This window comes from Motacilla alba, chromosome 4, assembly GCF_015832195.1.
Source record: "Motacilla alba alba isolate MOTALB_02 chromosome 4, Motacilla_alba_V1.0_pri, whole genome shotgun sequence".
Classification (NCBI taxonomy): Eukaryota; Metazoa; Chordata; class Aves; order Passeriformes; family Motacillidae; genus Motacilla; species Motacilla alba.
In genome coordinates, this window is record NC_052019.1 from 60,652,443 (window position 1) to 60,670,029 (window position 17,587).

General features: G+C 38.6%; 1 protein-coding gene across 2 annotated transcripts in view; it reads left to right on the top strand.

Annotated features, from left to right (window-relative positions):
• MGAT4D (MGAT4 family member D) overlaps positions 1 to 14,536 on the top strand; it is a 34,931-nt gene extending 20,395 nt beyond the window's left edge. Inside the window, exons 8-15 of one of the 2 annotated variants that reach the window (XM_038136274.1) lie at positions 3,819 to 3,930; positions 4,462 to 4,604; positions 8,542 to 8,649; positions 9,486 to 9,679; positions 11,384 to 11,462; positions 11,570 to 11,648; positions 12,606 to 12,718; positions 13,245 to 14,536. In XM_038136274.1, coding sequence (XP_037992202.1) covers positions 3,819 to 3,930; positions 4,462 to 4,604; positions 8,542 to 8,649; positions 9,486 to 9,679; positions 11,384 to 11,462; positions 11,570 to 11,648; positions 12,606 to 12,718; positions 13,245 to 13,271 — 855 coding nt within the window. In that variant the 3' untranslated portion in view covers positions 13,272 to 14,536. The remainder of the gene's footprint in view (positions 1 to 3,818; positions 3,931 to 4,461; positions 4,605 to 8,541; positions 8,650 to 9,485; positions 9,680 to 11,383; positions 11,463 to 11,569; positions 11,649 to 12,605; positions 12,719 to 13,244) is intronic. The other variant, XM_038136275.1, reaches the window with a different exon arrangement.
• Positions 14,537 to 17,587: the final 3,051 nt, after the last annotated feature.

A 17,587-nucleotide genomic window follows, 5' to 3' on the forward strand; every position in this document is an offset into this window, starting at 1 on the left:
TAGAGCATCAAGGTGTAGGAAACCCAGTGAAGTGAAACATTAAGATGCTGACAGACACTTGATGTCCTTTCCTGTTACCCAGTTCTCCAAGGATTCATATTTGTACCGCAATGGCTTACATATCTGTATTTCTAAAGGAATTTGAGAACGTGTGTTTTCTTATCTGAGACATTATAACGATTGAACTGTGTTATTAAGAACAAAGCCTGGATGGTGGTGGTCTGGTGGGATTTATGTTTGCTTTTGGAATTTTCTCAAAAAGAAACTATACTTTCCTCATACCATTCCTCATAGTGTTCCTACTATATCCCATTCTTCATCTGTATGTCCAGCCTGCAGCTGCTCCTGTAGCACAGATGCTGGTCTGCCCAAAAGCTACTCTGTAGAGTGCAGGTGAAAAGAATGAACACTTGCTGCCATAAACTTAGTTATGTCCTCCCTCTATGTAGAAGTCTTATGTTAAAGAAAGCAAACAACTTTAAACTACTTTTCCTTAGACTGGTACAATATTTACTTCAGTAATCTCAAGCAAAACTTGAGCTAGGTTAGATTTTTATTTAGTTTAGTCAGGAATAGTATTGATTGAGTGGCTGACACCAACTCCCAAACCTTGAAAGAAGGTAAGCACACATAATTAGTCTTGACGTCTACAGAACAGTTGATGTCATGAGTCAGACAAGATCTTTGCCGAATAAACATTTGTTCTAGGATCCTGCCGAACCAGGATTTAAGTCCTTTTGTGAAGTCCATGGAAGCTAACAGGCTTACACTGGGGATGAACCTAACCCACTCATTACCCCCTGATCAACTTTTCTGCCTAAAGCTTTCCCCCCTGCCCCCACCCCGAGAGAACTTTGAGGTCCTTGTTTCCACTTTCACTAAACCTCCTGGTGTGCACCAGGGGCCTTTGAAGCACTTACAATAATGGGATCATAACGTTGCCTGCCATAAAAGCAGGCAATCCAACCCCAGCCTAAAAGTGAGGACATGCATTTGTTATTTCTTGTCCATGTAGACTTAGTTCACTGCAGGAATCAAACATTTCAAATCTGAAAGAAACACAGATACAGAAGTTTTTAAGTGTTTTCTATTAGCACTGAAATGAAACAAAAAAGAAACCATTAATTAAATCTTAGCTTCTTCAGATAAAATCTCTTATCAAGTTCTAACTTAACTTCTAGTAGTTTCCTGAACTACTGCTATGATTTTTTATTATCTCATATGGAGGCTGGGAAAGCTTTGTTTAGTTAAATATTATATATATATATATATATATATATATATATATACATACACACACTAGTAATATACATTGCCAGCAGCACTTCTCTTATGGATTTAAAGCCTGAGCAATATGTCAGTGAGTTCACTAGGACTCTTTATATGGACTTTTTTTTTTCTTCCTCTCACTAGACTCTAGATCATGCCTGCTATTTGGTAGAGCTCCTAAAAGGAGCTCCACAGTTTTCACAATTCATTGCAGTGAGACAAAATGTAAAAATACTCTAATAAAATTCAGAAAGGAACCTTCCTGTCTGATGCCTAAACTTTCATTGTATTCTTCCACTTTTTGGTTACTACTTCATTTTTACTTCTCTTAGACAGACAATCTGAGTAAGAAAAATGAAAGGAAACCCATTTGGTTCCTATCAAGTAGGAAATTTTCAGTCTTGCTGTAGTGGATGTATATTTTTTCATTCAAAAGCACTGATGAGTGGAGGGAAGTTAGCTGTGATTATGTGTTTTGCTGGCCTTCCTATGGCAATTGGGCAAGTGGACTAGGCAGTTCAAATCTTAAATTTTCTGATCCAGCTCTGTGCAGCTGCACAACCTCCTTTGGTAGACAAGAGCATATGAGAAAACAAGTGGCTGTAAGCTGAAGGCGGAAAAAAAAAAAACCAAATTAGAATTTGGGTGCAAAGTATTAAACATTCAGGATAATAAAATGTTGTATAAGATATTGAAAAAAAATGGATACTGGAATCTCTAAGCAATGAGAGAGGTTCTCCAAGATGTATTTTAATTGAACACAAATTACAGGGTTAAATAAATAACTTTAATGGCTTGTGCTACATGGGATATCAAACTACATCCTCTAATAGTCCCTGTCAGCTTCAGGAAAAACCATCTCAGACTTCAAAATTACTTTCTGTTCATAGTCACAGTCACTTTGCAGCACAGCCTCTGTGCTTTTAATCTTCACTGGTTTTGCATACTTTTCTACGGTGTTTCTCGATATGGTGGCCTCCCTAGGTTTTTGAGATACTCCAGTCTGCTTTTCATCTTTTTTTGGTGCCCCTCAATTTCTCTTTGAGGTTTCTCTAAAACCTTCTTTGATTCTTTGCTCATCTCCCCTTACATCTTTCTCCTGACTAATGCTTTAAGCTCATTTAATTTTATGCCAGATTTCTTGTAAATTGATGTTTGGGAATTTTTTTGTTGTTGTTCTCTTCTGGCTAACTGTCAACTCAGCTCAATCCCCACATCTCAGAATCTGTTAAGATGCATTCATCTTGATCAGTTTGTCTCTATGCATTTTTTATCTTACATCAGCAAAAGCTGACAGGATCAAAACAGATCTTTTAATCTCATTTTTCTAACTTCATTCTACTTACTCCTGGGTTCACTGTTGCCAACACATTCCTTGTCAGCCAGCCCTACACTTGTAGCGATGCAGAAATTCAGCTAAAACCTCTGGGCCTGATCTCTCAAGCGTATGATGATGACCCTGCTGCATCATTGAAGACCCAAAACCAACAAGAAATCATGTTTTGTTTGGCTGGGGTTTTTTCCTCAAAGGATTAATTTTTTAGCTGTTTAGCTTTCTGAAGCCAGTTCCAGCACAACCAGACATGCAGCAGGGCCATTGAAGTTCAGCAGCTAGAATAAATTACTATATGATTACACTACACCCCAGCAATATTTTCCGGAAGTCTTAGCCTCCTCTTCCTGTGTTTTAACGCTCATACTGAATTCAAACCATGAATTACTCGCTCCTTAATTATTTCTGGAGTACATTTTGTATTTCCTTTGTGTCATTGCCTCCAACCTCTGGATTCATCATCCTCGGTTTTAGTAGCAGGAGCAGCTTCTGGCTTTTCAGATGCCCAGTTCTTGTCTAAAAGCCAGGCAAAAATGAAGCCAATGCCTTTCCCATTTCCTTGATGGATGTCAGTCTCCTCTTCCAAGTACCCTTCAGCTGGCTGTACTGCTGTGCTGGCCTTTACAGCATCTTGAAAGCTCTGTGTATCCCTGTCCTTCAGTGTGATTCACAGAGCACAGCCCTTCATTTCCAGTATCCCCTGGGACAACCTGGTTTCTACAGGCATCTCAGTAATCATCCACAGTCCTTCTCAGTCACCTTGTTTGAATGACAAAGTCTGCCCAGGATACTGGAGCTTTTAGACACCTTTCCTTTCAGACAGTTTGCTCCTCTTGCTTATCAATGCTTATACAACCTAAAAACAAACTGCTTATGTTGTCTTCCTTAACCTGTTGTCTTTTTGCTTAATGTTTTCTTCTAAGTGAGATCTCTTTAAGGCAGGGAGTCCTCCTTCATCAAAAAAGGGAGAAGCACCCATGGTGTTATGGTCACTCCTGCAGATAATTACTAATGAGTGATACTAAACCAGAGATATATGTAGAAACTAAATACCAAACCACTGTAGTTTGGCACAGTTCCAGTACATGTGGTACAGCAGTTAAACACAACACAGTTTCCACTTGCTTGTGGCAATGTCACCACCCCCTCTGCAAATAATAAAATCACTGCTTGCCTTCTCTTTTTCTTTTGCATTTCTCCCTCCCCCTCCCCCCAGCTGGAAGATGATATTATAGCCAAACCTGATTTTATTGAAAGTATAAAAAGCTTTGCTGCTCAACAATCCCAAGATTGGATGGTTCTTGAGTTCTCACAACTTGGATTTATTGGTGAGTATTAAGATCTCAGCAGGATAAACTGGATTTGGAGCTGTGTAGATCAAAAAGGTCTCAGTCAGAATCACATCTCAAAGCATGGAAGGACTCGCATATCAAAACATCCTTGGTTCTTCAGGAAACAACCCATTGAAAGTAGTTTACTTTTTGTTCTCTTTAAAACTGTCTTGTTAACACAGAGTCTCTTCAGCATAGAAACTATAATTGAGTTCCCATAAGGATTAAATTTTTCCACCTCAGGGAACTATGTGCTCCTGTAATATGTAGTTCTCTTTTCAAGAATGGAATTTGAAGGATCTATAAAAAAAACCCCAAAAAATTCCTTTTCTTTTTGGAGGAGAATATGCATCCCGTATCATAGGGCTGGATGATCAGAACTCTTCAAAGCCAGATTCTATGTGAAGTTTTTCATTACATATCATAATAACATTCATGTGTGCAAGGCTGCTGTGATACTTAAACATTTCCATAAAGCTGGTGATTCTTGCATAGCAATAAAAATATAACTTCTTGTCTTGCTTTCAGGAAAATTGTTTAAATCAGAAGACTTACCACTCATAGTGGAATTTTTTCTCATGTTCTATAAGGATAAGCCTATAGACTGGCTTATAGACCACCTGCTCTGGGTTAAAGTGTGCAATCCAGAAAAGGATGCAGTAAGTATAACTGTGAGTTTATGAAGATAAATAACATTCAAACACTCTCAGTGACAAATTTCATTTTCAAAAAGTGGAATATAAATATCTCAAACTGGACTTACTTTGGACTGACCAGAGTTTCTGCTCCTCCTTGGGTTTTAGGATTCAGGAGTTTTGACTGGTGCACCCAGTTCCTGCTCCAAGATTTGCACATGTTACTTTTGTGTTGATAAAGGAGCCAGAAGAAACAGACAGGAGTTTTGCAGAGCAGGAGATAAGGGGAACGGAACAAGCAAGCTTCAAGTTTTACCCTGTAGCATAAGTGACTTCTGGGGGTAGAAGAAGGTCCCTGGTTTTAGACTTAGTGCACTGCAGAGTCTCCAGACCCACTTCATACAGATAGGAGCAAGCTTTTAAATCCTGCTCTGTGGGTTAGACCAGCTCATAGGAGTTAGAGTGTGTCTCAAGAAACTAATTTCAGTTCTTGCCTGCCTGTGAAAACAGATTAAAAACCAGATGCTATTACGTTGACATTACCTATTCCATATCTAACATGTGCCAACTTCCATCCAATAGATGAAATACTTTATTTATGGCTGTTCTGTCTTCCTAAAATGAAGCTATGTTCCCAAAAGGCAGGCAGGCAGGCAGCTCGTGGAAGTCTGCTCTGATCAAGCTAAAGCAGATTGGTGTCCCCCAAGTTTCTATTGAGTTTCGCTTCTGCATTTGCAAATTCAATTGCTGTGGGTAGAGAAAACCTACTGAGACAAATCAGTCTCACATGGCCTGTGGGTAGGAATGACCAGTGGCATGACCTGCTGGGAGTATTCATGAGAATGCAGAAAATGGGGACTGGGAAAAGGTTGGGTATCCCAGCTGTGGCACATTCTCCGTTTGACAGGTTAAAGCACTGAACTTTCCTATAGGCACCAGAGAAGGCAAGCTGACTGCTCCTCACACTTTCTCCTTTTCAACCAGCCACAAGTGTCACAAAGTGATCACACATTGTGCTACACAGGAGAGTCAGCAGAGCACTTGTTTGTGACATCCTGTGGTGAAGGATGTTTGGCATGTGTTTGTGTAGAATCATAGAATTGTTTGGGTTGGAAAAGACCTTAAAGATCATTTCATTCCAACCCCCTGCCATGGACAGGGAGACCTTCCACTAAACCAGATTGCTCAGAGCCCCATCCAACCTGGCCTTGAACATCTCCAGGGGTGGAGCATCCGCAGCTTCCCTGGACAACCTGTTTCAGTGCCTCACCATCCTCACAGGAAAGAGCTTCCTCCTAACAGCTAATCCAAACCTACTCTCTTTTAGCTGGAATCCTTTCCTTCCTGTCCTGTCACTCTAGGCTCTTGTAAAAAGCCTCTCTCTGTGTTTCTTCCAGGATCCCTTCAGGTACTGAAAGGCTGCAATTCCCAAAGCCTTCTTTTCTCCAAGCTGAACAATGTCAATTCTCCCAGCCTTTCCTCACAGGAGGGGTGCTCCAGCCATCTGATCACTTTGGTGGACTCCTCTGGATTCAACAAGACAGGTCCATGTCCTTCCTGTGCTGGAGCCCCAGAGCTGGATGCAGCACTGCAGGTGGGCTCTCACCAGAGCAGAGGGACAAAATCCCCTCCCTCCCCTGCTGTCCACGGTGCTCTGCATGAGCCCAGGACATGTTTGGCTCTCTGGGCTGAATGCACATTGCTGGATCATGTCCAGCCTCTCCTCCACCAGCACCCCCAAGTCCTTCTGGACAGGGCTGCCCTCAGTCTGTTCATCCCCCAGCCTGGACTGATACTGGAGGTTGCTCCGACCCAGGTGCAGCATCTTGCACTTGGTCTTGTTAAACCTCATGATATTCCCATGGGGTCACTTCTCAACCTTGTCCAGATTTTCAACCTGGACTAACTATTAACATATCAAGGTTCAGCTACATCTGCTCACCGAGAAAAGACAGTTTGTGATGATCAGAGCCATCAGATCTCTGCATGGTTCAGAAACTTTGTCATGCTTGCCTCCCGTGAACCATCATTCACTGCTGGAGTCCCCAGTACAAAAAAAAAGGCTATGGACCTGTTAGAGCGGGTAGAGAGGCCACAGAAATTATCAGAGGGCTGGAGACAGGCTGAAAGAGTCAGAGCTCTTCAGCTTGAAGAAGAGAAGGCTTCAGGGGAGACCATATAGCACCTTCCAGTATCTAAAGGGAGCTTGTAGGAAAGAGGGAGAAAATCTTTTTATGTTATGATAACAGAGGGGGCAACAATCCTAAACTGAAAGAGGGTAGGTTTACATTGGATATAAGGAAAAATAATTTCTGTGGTTAGGGTGGTAAGTCACTGGCACACGTTGCCCAGGAAAAGTGTAAATGCCACATCCAGTGTTTCTGAGCAGGCTGGATGGGGCTCTGAGCAACCTGGTTTAGTGGAAGCCTGTCTATGGCAGGGGAGTCAGAACAAGATGATCTTTACATGTTGCTTTAAACCAAACCTTTCTGTGTTTTTGTGCAGTGGCCTGTGCTTATCATGTGCAGTGGGCACTGCAGGCTGCAAGGGTGGGAGCCCTGACTCAACAAGCAGCCTTATCTCAGCTTCTGCAGAAATGACCACACTAGCCTCATGCCACCGATTATTCTCAGCTGTTACCAGAAGTAGTTCTTTTGGTAGTGCTGCCATAGCATAAAACAAGACATTCTAGAGCCTGCATTATTGCAGGGGATGAATTGCAAACCCTGTCAGTAGAAAATTTATTTTCTTAGAAATATTTCTTCTTTACTGAAATCTAGTGTGCCTTTCAGAGAAACGGTTGCCAGTAAATCAATTTGCACACAATGTATTGTGGTTTTACATTGTTTTGCTGAACATCTGCTGTGGACAAAAAAAAAAAAAAAACTTAGTTTTTTTTAATAGCTTTCCAGGGCATTTTGAACTTTTAATTAGTACTCCTATGGAACCATAAATCCCGCATGAGCTTTGATGGTTTTAAGCCAGCTGAGTGAAGACTTAATCACTTCTGGCTTTAGAAGACATTGATATATTTAATGTAACATTTTTCTTTTATAGAACTGAAAGCACTTGATGGAAGAGGTAAGCACATTATTCTCTCAAATTTTAAGGTCTGAGACCTGGAATACAGAAAAGTTAAATGATCTTCCAAACTCATATAATAATTCTGTGGCAGCACCAAGAGTACAACCCACGGAGTCTCATTTTAGCTCTTTGCTTGGTTACTTCCCATTATGCTTCATTGTCATATTAATTACTGTGGCATGTTTGTGTCATTGTATCAAACTACAATGCTCTATATATACAAAGAAAAAAATTACATTTAAAGAAGTAGTTTGCTATCATTCTAAGATCAAGAAACTACAAAATTAGTACCAATTATAGTTATTTAATTCCTTGATATATGTCATATATCCCAGGTGTAGTAAACCAGAAAATTGTGGTTGAAACAGTATTTAATGGCTTTATTTAATTATGTGATACAAGATCCATAACTTATAATACATTAAAGCCTCCCAAACACAACAGAAAGAGGCAAAATTATGAATATTGAAATGTAACCAAAGTCCATCTTAAGAAGGTCAGGTTTGGTCAAAATAGTTTAATTAGAATGATATGGCAAGACTAAGAGTTGAAATAAAGTTTGCCAGAAACAGATAAGAAATCAATCAGTTTCAGATTTGAGTCCATTTTTGTCACCCTGAGAGTGATTCATCATGTACTGTGCAGAAATCCCTGAATTACTGGTGATTGAGCCTTCAAATCTAAATAACAGCATGAGTTGAAATATGAGTTTTGGTCTAGAAACAGTGTATGTGTCAGAAAGTGACTGTTAATTTAAGGATTACTCATTTAAATATGGATAAAAAAATCTGAGCCCATACCCTTAACTACATAATGAAATTGCCTTACGGAATATAGTTTGTCTCTCCTTGGTTAAATAATCCTTCACTCCCTTTTATTTTCTTTCTAGACACACTGTGAAAAGGAAAAGTCAAAGTTACGTATCCGTGCTAAACCATCTCTCTTCCAGCATATGGGAATTTTTTCATCATTGGCTGGGAAGATACAGAATTTGAAAGTAAGAATAAGAAATTAATGCCATATTTTTACATTATATGCTTGTGTTATGACTTATTTCTCAAATGAATTTCAAGGACCACATTTTTGGCATTATATGGCATTTCCAGATCCAATTATGTTGTTCTACGGATTTGGTAGAGAATTTTGATCTGACACCTAAGCTGCAGGTGGACTACTGCTCCTGCACAAACACCTTTGAATCTCTCATCTGAACTGCATTTCATGGCATGTAGGAACCCTCTTGACAACACACGGTTTCAGATGCTCTGCTCCATGCTAACAAAGCCACGACGATTTGTTTTGTCTGAGCAGTTCACATTCCCAATATGAGGGACAGTTAAAAAGGTAGGACTAAGGTGTGCCTAACTTGATGGCCACGGATTTTTAGGGAGAGTTTGGAGGGCAAACTACACCTCTGATAAGCACATGAGCAATGATGAACCAGACTTCAGGAATCTCCTCATGGTGCCATCTAGACTACTGACAAGATTTCTCAGTTGGATCAGACCAGAGATTCACGTAGCCTTTAGCAGAGCCCAGCAATCACATGTTCTGGCAGAAGGCATCCTAGACAACTATGATATGGCCTCCTGTGAAGATTTTTATTTTTAAGTCTTGGCAGCTAAGAAACATCAGTACAGCTCTGTCCACAAATTGTAATGTTGAGTCCCAGTGATTACACTGAAATTAATATTCTATATGTATTAAAAATAGATGGTGTATTTTTTGACACTGAGGTGATTATATTCTGGAATCGTTTTCTGTACTCATTACAGATATCAATGCACTTTTTTTCCATTGTGTGAGTGAAATTACATTTCTTTATATCAACAGGATAAAGATTTCGGAAAAAATCTGTTACATAAAGCACATAATAATCCACCTGCAAAAGTGGACACAAGCCTAAGAATATACCAGCAATATACCTTGGAAAAAGTTTATAAAGGACAAGACTGTTTTTGGGCTTTCGCTCCAGTGGCAGGTGACTACATCAGGTTCACATTTTTAAATCCACTAGAAGTTGAAAAGTAAGTATTACATGATATGGAAAATGGAATCCTGCATATATCCAGTTTGGAAATGCTTGGGTCTTTTTGAAGTTATCGGTGCTCAACTGTTTGCATAAACCTTGTTACTGACAAAAAGCCCATGATTTGCTATTTATCAGCTCTTCTTGAGCTCCCCTCCTGAAATACATGTCTTCATTGGTAGTTAGAGAGCTTCTTAATTTTTTTTCCTTTTATTTCTTCAGGTAAATACTATTATTTATTTCTTCAGGTAAATATTTTACATGATAGTTCTCAAATGAATTTGTTTTTAACTGATGAATTTCATCAATGGTGTCAGTGAAAGCTTTATTTGCGTAGTTGCCAACAGAAAGACTGTTTGCATGATGTCAAGTCTGTATCTCCACCTAGTGAGCTGCAGTGAATGACAGTTGTTACAATAAACACTGGTGTTCTGTATTAATTAACGGGTTCATGCTTTATGAAACTTGGGTAGGCTGTAGTTTTGCATGTTCCTGTTATTGCGAAGCTGCCTTGGATGAAACTAACTTACATATGGTATTGTCTAATGACTGGTCCTGATGCCTTGAGAGGCTACCTGGAACAGAGGCTAGACAGTGTTAAAGGAACAAAGAAAGTATTTATTAAAAGGCCTTCAAAGGACACACCCTGGGCAGTACAGGAGCCTGGCCGAGGCTACACCCAAAATGGACAATGGGTCATGAGTTTTCACACTTTAATAAGTTTTGGTCCATTTACATGTTGGGGTTAATTGTTCAATTACAGCTTCAGGTTATGAAGTCCCATCCTCCCAGATTGTTCTCCTCAATTCTCTGTTGTTTATACTTTTTCGGGGGCCTGAAGCTGCAACGATGTCCTTGGTTCTCAGGCTGAAAAAGGATTGTTTTGTCTAACTAAACTGTGAGGAGAACTTGCTAACGCTTTATATGCAATTCAGTTATATACTAATGCAGTACAGAATCTGGAAAATACGAAAGCTAAAACTTAAGGCATCAGTCCCAGCCCCATTGCATTGCTAGTCTGTGTAAATGTATGGTAAATCCTATAATATTTGGTGGGTTTAAGCCTTGAATATTTGATATCAGAAGAGAGAGTTTGATTATATAAATTCTCCTAGTTCTTTTTGAATCTAACCCTAAGAACTCCTAATGCCAGAAATTTAAAACCAAACAGGGATTTTTATTCTTAGATGTTTTTGCTTGGATTGTTGTTTGGTCAATGCTCTTGCTTATTGGCTGTAAAAGAAATTCTGTAGAAGCACCTGAGTTGATCAGTATTGATAAAAAAGGGAAATTCTCCTGGGATGTAGTATATGGCCTAGTAGAAACAGAAAGTTTTGCTTCCACTCACCTTCCAGAAGCCCATTCCACTTCAGTCTTACAAATTACAGGAACAGATTAGAGGGCAGATCTTCCTTAGCCATTTAAACATGGGAAGTTAATTTATTTGGAACTTGAGCCCTAAAAAGGGGGAACGCTTGCCTTTGTGGTCCCAGAGAAAGATGGTTTAAATATTTGTTCTGTTTAAAATAAAAATACTATATTATGGTTTGGTTTATAGTTTCAAGGCCTATTTCTGTTCTCTATGGCCCAAAATATATAATGAAAAGGCATCTGAAACTTTCCTTCAAAGCTGGAAAGAATTACTTCCCTAGCACTCTTCTAAAGTATAAAATACCTGGAAATAATACACCTTTATCATCAGGTACTTGTTCAGAAGTGGAAACATGGAGCACCCTGGTGATAAACTGTTTAACACTACTGTGGAAGTGTTGCCAGCTGATGTAAGTCTCTTATTTAGAACCGTATTTCATTTTCAGAATGATATTCAGCATAAAATGTCATAACCTAGAAAATACTTCTTGAAATGTTATTGTTTTATTTTTTACAGGAAATGCTAAGAAAAGAATTGGTTGATAATGGAAGTAAATTTAACTACCCAGCAACCAAAGATGGATATTTAAAAATAGGTAAATTATTTATTGTTACTTCAAAACCAGTAATTTTGTTCCTACATATAAAATGTTTTTGCTCTTAAGGATTTAATTAACTCTTTGATAAATTCAACATTCCAAGGTGAACTAGTAAGGAAAAGAAACCCTTTGCATTACTGCATATTGTAGTGTATAGTGTTTGACCAATGACTCTCCAATTTTGATTTAAATATCACCTGTGGCAAAAGCCAAGAGATCTAATTAGAAGGAGAACTAATTACAGTCCCTTTACAGTGTAAAGGGTCTGCATGGCAAGGTTTTGGTATCTAGGCTGGGGGGAAAACTACAGTGAAAAGCTGCCAGAAGCCTCCCTTTTGTCCAGTGGAGACAATGGCAGCCAGCTCCAGGACAGACCAAAGGATGAATCCAGCAGTGAGGGGATGTGTTATCCATTGTGGGATAACACATTTTAAAAAGGGGGCAGAAAAGCTCTGTGTAACAACAATTGCAGCTGGAGAGAGGAGGGAGAATACATGAGAGAAAAAACTCTACAGACACCAAGGTCAGTGAAGAAGGAGGGGGAGGATGCCATTCGGATTCCCCTAAGGAGGAAGGAGCAGCAGAGACAACATGTGATGAATTGGCCATGACCCCCATTCCCTGTCCCCCTGCACACCTGGGCGTAAGGAGGTAGAGAAAATCAAGAATAAAGTCTAGCCCAAGAAGAAGGGAGGGTTGGGGGAAGGTGTTCTTAAGATTTGGTTTTATTTCTCATTACCCTAAGTCAAGTCTGGCTTGCCCATGACAGTAATTTGTGACTGATTGATCTCTCCTTGTCCTTATTTGAACCCACAAGTCTTTTGCAAAACATTTTCCCCCCTAATGCATTCCTGGATTTAATTTATAGTTTGTAATTAAGAGCTTTTTCACAAAGTTTGCCTGGAAGTGCTTTCATTCTAACAAATGTTCAATGGGTCCTGTGGGTTTCTTAAGGGGCTTTTGAAAATGGCACTGCAGAAGGCAGCATCAATCAGGCAATAGGAAGAATCGAGGCCATTCGTTTATCAGTCAGCTCCGATTCTCCGGTCTGGGCAATACTGAGCGAGGTAAGCATGTCCATAAAAGCATTTTTATTTTTCATTATTAAATGAATTTTGCTTCTTCCAGTTGTATACTACTGGTAATCATTCATCTTACTTCATTTTGAATAGACTTTTGTGTGGAAAAACACAAGTGAAGAATTATGTTAATTATTTTCAGGAGACTAATTAAACATACTTCATTGAAAGTGCTGGAAATGCTCAAATGGGATGACTCTGCAGTTTTGCAGTGCTCTAACTGTAGTTGCTAGGACTTGGGTTTTGACAAACAAAGCTCTTTTCAGTCACCATCTTTGATGCTAATTACATTATGTCAGCGTTTTCAGATGAGCCTCTGATTTTTTAATTCTTCCAACTTTTTCCCAAGTGTTTAAATGGCAGTAAGTCATAAATAGAAATTCTCAGCAGAGGTCACTGAAGAGAATTACTACAGCCTTAAACCCTAGCCATAGCTGGAGGAAGGGAAAAAACTAATATCATAGGCAAAGCTCCTGCAGATTTTAGAAAATAATAGTTGTTTTTTTTTTTCCAGGTACTTATCAAGACATCTGAAAACTGAAAAAACACACTTTTTGATGTGTCACTTATTTTTTTGATGTATTTCTTGAAAACAAGGCTGACTGCAACAAAACAAAACTACTGGGTCAAAAGATCAATTCCATACCATTTAGTTATTAATACTCTGTATTAGGAAAGAGTTGAGGTAAATCTTAGGTCTTTATATGACAAGGTATATGGAAAAAATGTTGGTAATTTCTATAAAATGTTCTTGAGTGATATGTCATATATAAAAATCTCACCTTAGTTTGGCAACATTAAATAGATATTATTATAAACAATTGATAAGGCATTACAGCCTGCCTCAGGGACTAAAGCATAAGGGTATAAGAAATTTTACTAGAAATAAAAATACAGACATTTTTGAAAAATATTAAAGACATAGCATTCAACTCCATTAAAAAATACTAGTCAACTTTGTAGGGAAATTAGAAGTGAAGGAAAAGTTGTCAATATTCATTGCAAGTATTTAAAGTAGTTCAGAAGGAACAACTTAATGTTATGAAAATTGATCTCAAACTTAATATAAATGTGTTTCAGCCTTAATGTAGCATAAGTTATGTTAAATATTTTTTAAATGAAAATTGCCTACAAATTATCATTTGAATAACTTGAAACTTAAACAGGTTTTTTTTTGGAAGATTGTAAAACTTCTCAGTGAATTGTGCATTGAATTAATTACAGGAAATAAGAGTATTATATGTAACTATATTTTTGTAAAAAGAAAATCTATTAAATAAAATTTTTGATCCTGGAATTAGATAGTCAGTGTGTACTGATATTTCAATCCTTGTCACAAGTTCAGATTCAACATGAACTTGAAAATAAAGAGTAAGCCACAGTAGTCTCATTTGAGTTTTTGGGAAATGACAATGTACCTTGGACATCTGCCTGTTAATGGTCAGAATTCTGGAATCACTTCCTTAGCACATGAAGCACGACTGTACCCTCATTCTCCTGCACAGGCATTGCATCCTGACAGCAGGAAATAAACTGCAATATGTGGATTTGTATTGAACGGGTTACATTAATGTAGAGTTGAATTCCTAATGCCACAGTGTTTTTCATTTACAATGAGATGGAATTAATTTCTTACATTAAAACAGTTCAGAAGAGTGTTTTTTTTCAAAGACAATCTCTATTAATATTTTGATAATATTACTTGGAGGTTTATTGTTTATTTACTTTATTTATTTAGACCTTTATGTACAAAATTGTTTATATACTGTGGTGCTATATATATGTGTGTAGATGTATGTACATACATATCGTGGACCAAATATTGTGCCTTCATTAGGTTAGGAGTTTAATGCCAGTCAAGAATTACTGCAGTAATCCAGCATGCTTAGAGGTATAGTGGGGGACACCTTTGTTCCTCAGCACTTACAGTGAAAGCATAAAACCTTATTTTGCCATGGCTTTCACTGCAACAGATTCGGTGTTGGGAGTAGTGTCTGCACTCAGGGTGCCTTACATTCACTTGTTACAGGGCAGTGTCACTAAGGAGGAAATTCCACATCAATTATTCAAATCAGTGAAAACATAGAATATACTAAAATAATAGATTTTGCTACCAAAACATCTCATTTTCACAGTAAAATGAGATTTCTCTCTAGTTGTTGAAGCGTACTTTCAAGCTCAGAAGCTTATCAGAATACTCGAAATTGTATTAGGAAATTACTGGACTTAAAAAAAAAAATTAAAATTTTCATTCTGTGCTGCCAGCTTGGTGCTTCATTCCTTGTTTCTGTTTTTACGTATTTTACATAACTGTAAATCAGAGAATACCCTTCTCATCACTCTGCTGTAAATGAGGTTTTACTTGATGTTGTAAATAATTAATGCTTCACAAGAACCATTAATTCTTAACCGTGCTTTCACAAGAGCAGAGGTTTCTTGCACAGTCTGCAGAACCACACCTCGACTATAAAATCAAAGGAACCTCCTAAGAGGAATTCTGGATTTTCACTGAAGAAGCAATCGAGGAAAAGCAAGTGTTCCAGCCCCAGGAAGTTCACGACAAGGGAGTGCAGTGGAAGAATACTTCAGCAACAACTGAATACTTCTGTGTGCTATTGACAACAGCCACCACCAGCAAGTGAATGAGCTGGGTTTGTTCACAAGGAGTGGTTAGAGAACATCTGCAGCTTCCTTTCCACCCTGCAAACAAAAACCTGAGGTTTCCCATTAATAATCCTGTGCACTGAACCTTCACACTCCATGGCTCCAAGGCCAGATCAAAGGCTGAGTAGAATCCTTCCCATAGGAAGGCTTCAGTTCAGGTCCAGGGAATAAGGAACTTCCTCTAACTTTATGAGTGACTGGTTTTGAAGTCTAGGCATTGTGATTGTCACTTACAAAACCAGAGGTGGTAAACTGTGAGTGAAGAAAATAACTCCGAAAAGAGTTTCAGATTACAAACCAGATCACCAGGCTCACTGAGTGGGGAATTTTACTTCAGTAATTTCATGTTGTTTAAAACACAAGTCTCGAAAATAAGGTCTACCTCAGGCTCACTGTACATGTACTTAATCATGTTGAATGTCTGTGTGATAAGAAACCACAATTTTCAAGCTAGTTCTGTTACCAAAATCCTCTGAAAACATTGGGAAAAATAAGACTCCCTCAACACTCACCTTTTTATTGTTAGGGAGTAAGGCATTACTTTATTCTTGGCCAAGATGTGTGTGTGCTGACAGAGTTTTAGCTTCCGTGCTGGCACAGGTACAAAACTTCCTCACTTACTTATACATTTTTAGCAAAGAAGGGAATTAATACTCATTGGTTTCAAGTTACATAATTATCCTCATTAATTAGTATTCTATCCTCTATTGGTTTCATACTCTTCATGCTAATTTGGTCCACATTTTTTTAGTCCTTTTATCATCTTTTTCTCAGATGGTAGGTCCCCAACTTTTCAGGCATTAATCCCCTCTCTGTCTTCTGGCTACTTCAATATCCTTGAAGGGCCACAGACTTAAGATGCCAGTTGTCCAATCTTTAGTTCCCTTTTGTTATAAATAAGAAGCTTGACTAGGCCAATATTCAAGCAGCAATCAATTTATTAATTAATATGGTAAAGTATGAGCAAAACAGCGCTGGGTACAGTGGGGGAAGTTTTCCCTCCAGCTGCACAACGATGGTTGTGGCTTACAGGTATTTATAGGGGTACACACACGCTTTCTCAGCAGTTTCTATTCCAAATTTTTATACGTCACAATTCTATACACTACTGTGAGTTAGTTTTTCCCAGGATGTACCCCAGAAAGGAGTATCCCCAGATGGTGGGGTCCGACTTCCGAAAGAAGAAAGAAGTCTCCCAGCTGGTGCGGTCCAGACTCCAGATGTGAGCCCGCCTGTTAATTGCAAAGACTATAAATCTCGTAACAGTGATGTCCAGCTTCCCTTGGTCGAAGCTATCCATCCTTGAGTTGGTGTTCATCTTGGTCGAAGCTATCCATCCTTGAGTTGATGTTCATCTTCCTTTCTCATGCTGCTTTTTACTGTTTTGCTAAGGTGTTGAGATAAGCATGTTTACATATATTCTAAAGCCATAGTTTCAAAGCTCCTTACTACAAGCAATATTCTAAAATTATACTTCAAAAGGTTATTATTGCAAAGCTGTTCAATGCTTAGCTACGTGCAGAAAGTTCCTGTCGAACAGCAACATCCTTAAAGCTTTAACTCAGATGCTATAATGGTTAATTGCAAACAAAAGATAGGTTCAAAGGCTTTCTTCCATGCTTTACTCCCTCAGTTATTAGAATTCGTCTTTTAACTGTCCCATGGTCAGTTTCCACACATATCACAATCACAAGCACACACGCTGCCTGTATGTACCTGACACGAAACACAGCTGTGTATCTCACACTTTGCTCTCTTTATTGAAGCTTGTCAGGTTCGTTTTAGTGAACTTAAGGTGTCCCTGATTTAAGGATCACAGTAACAGTAAGAGTCTGTGAAGAAAACTAGTGCTGGCTAAAAGCAGGCACTGTTTACAATTAATGAAAACCACTAATTAAAAATTAGTTAAGAAACAAACGACTTTCAACAGTTCAACATTAATGTTTTATTCAAACACTTTTGATTTTCACTGAAGCACAGTTATTCAGTTCTCTCAATGATGCGTCTCCATTCTCATCTTAAGTCTTTTTAGAGACTTTTGCAAGAGGCATGCCAACATCTGTCTTCAGTACAAGAGGCAGATATGACCTTGCCTTTAGTAACTTACTTTAAATGTTTTTATTTCGCTCCGCTTCGCGGCAGGTATGTTCAAGCGTCAGGGTGAGTGTCCAGCTCTAACTAAGGGTTTCGTTA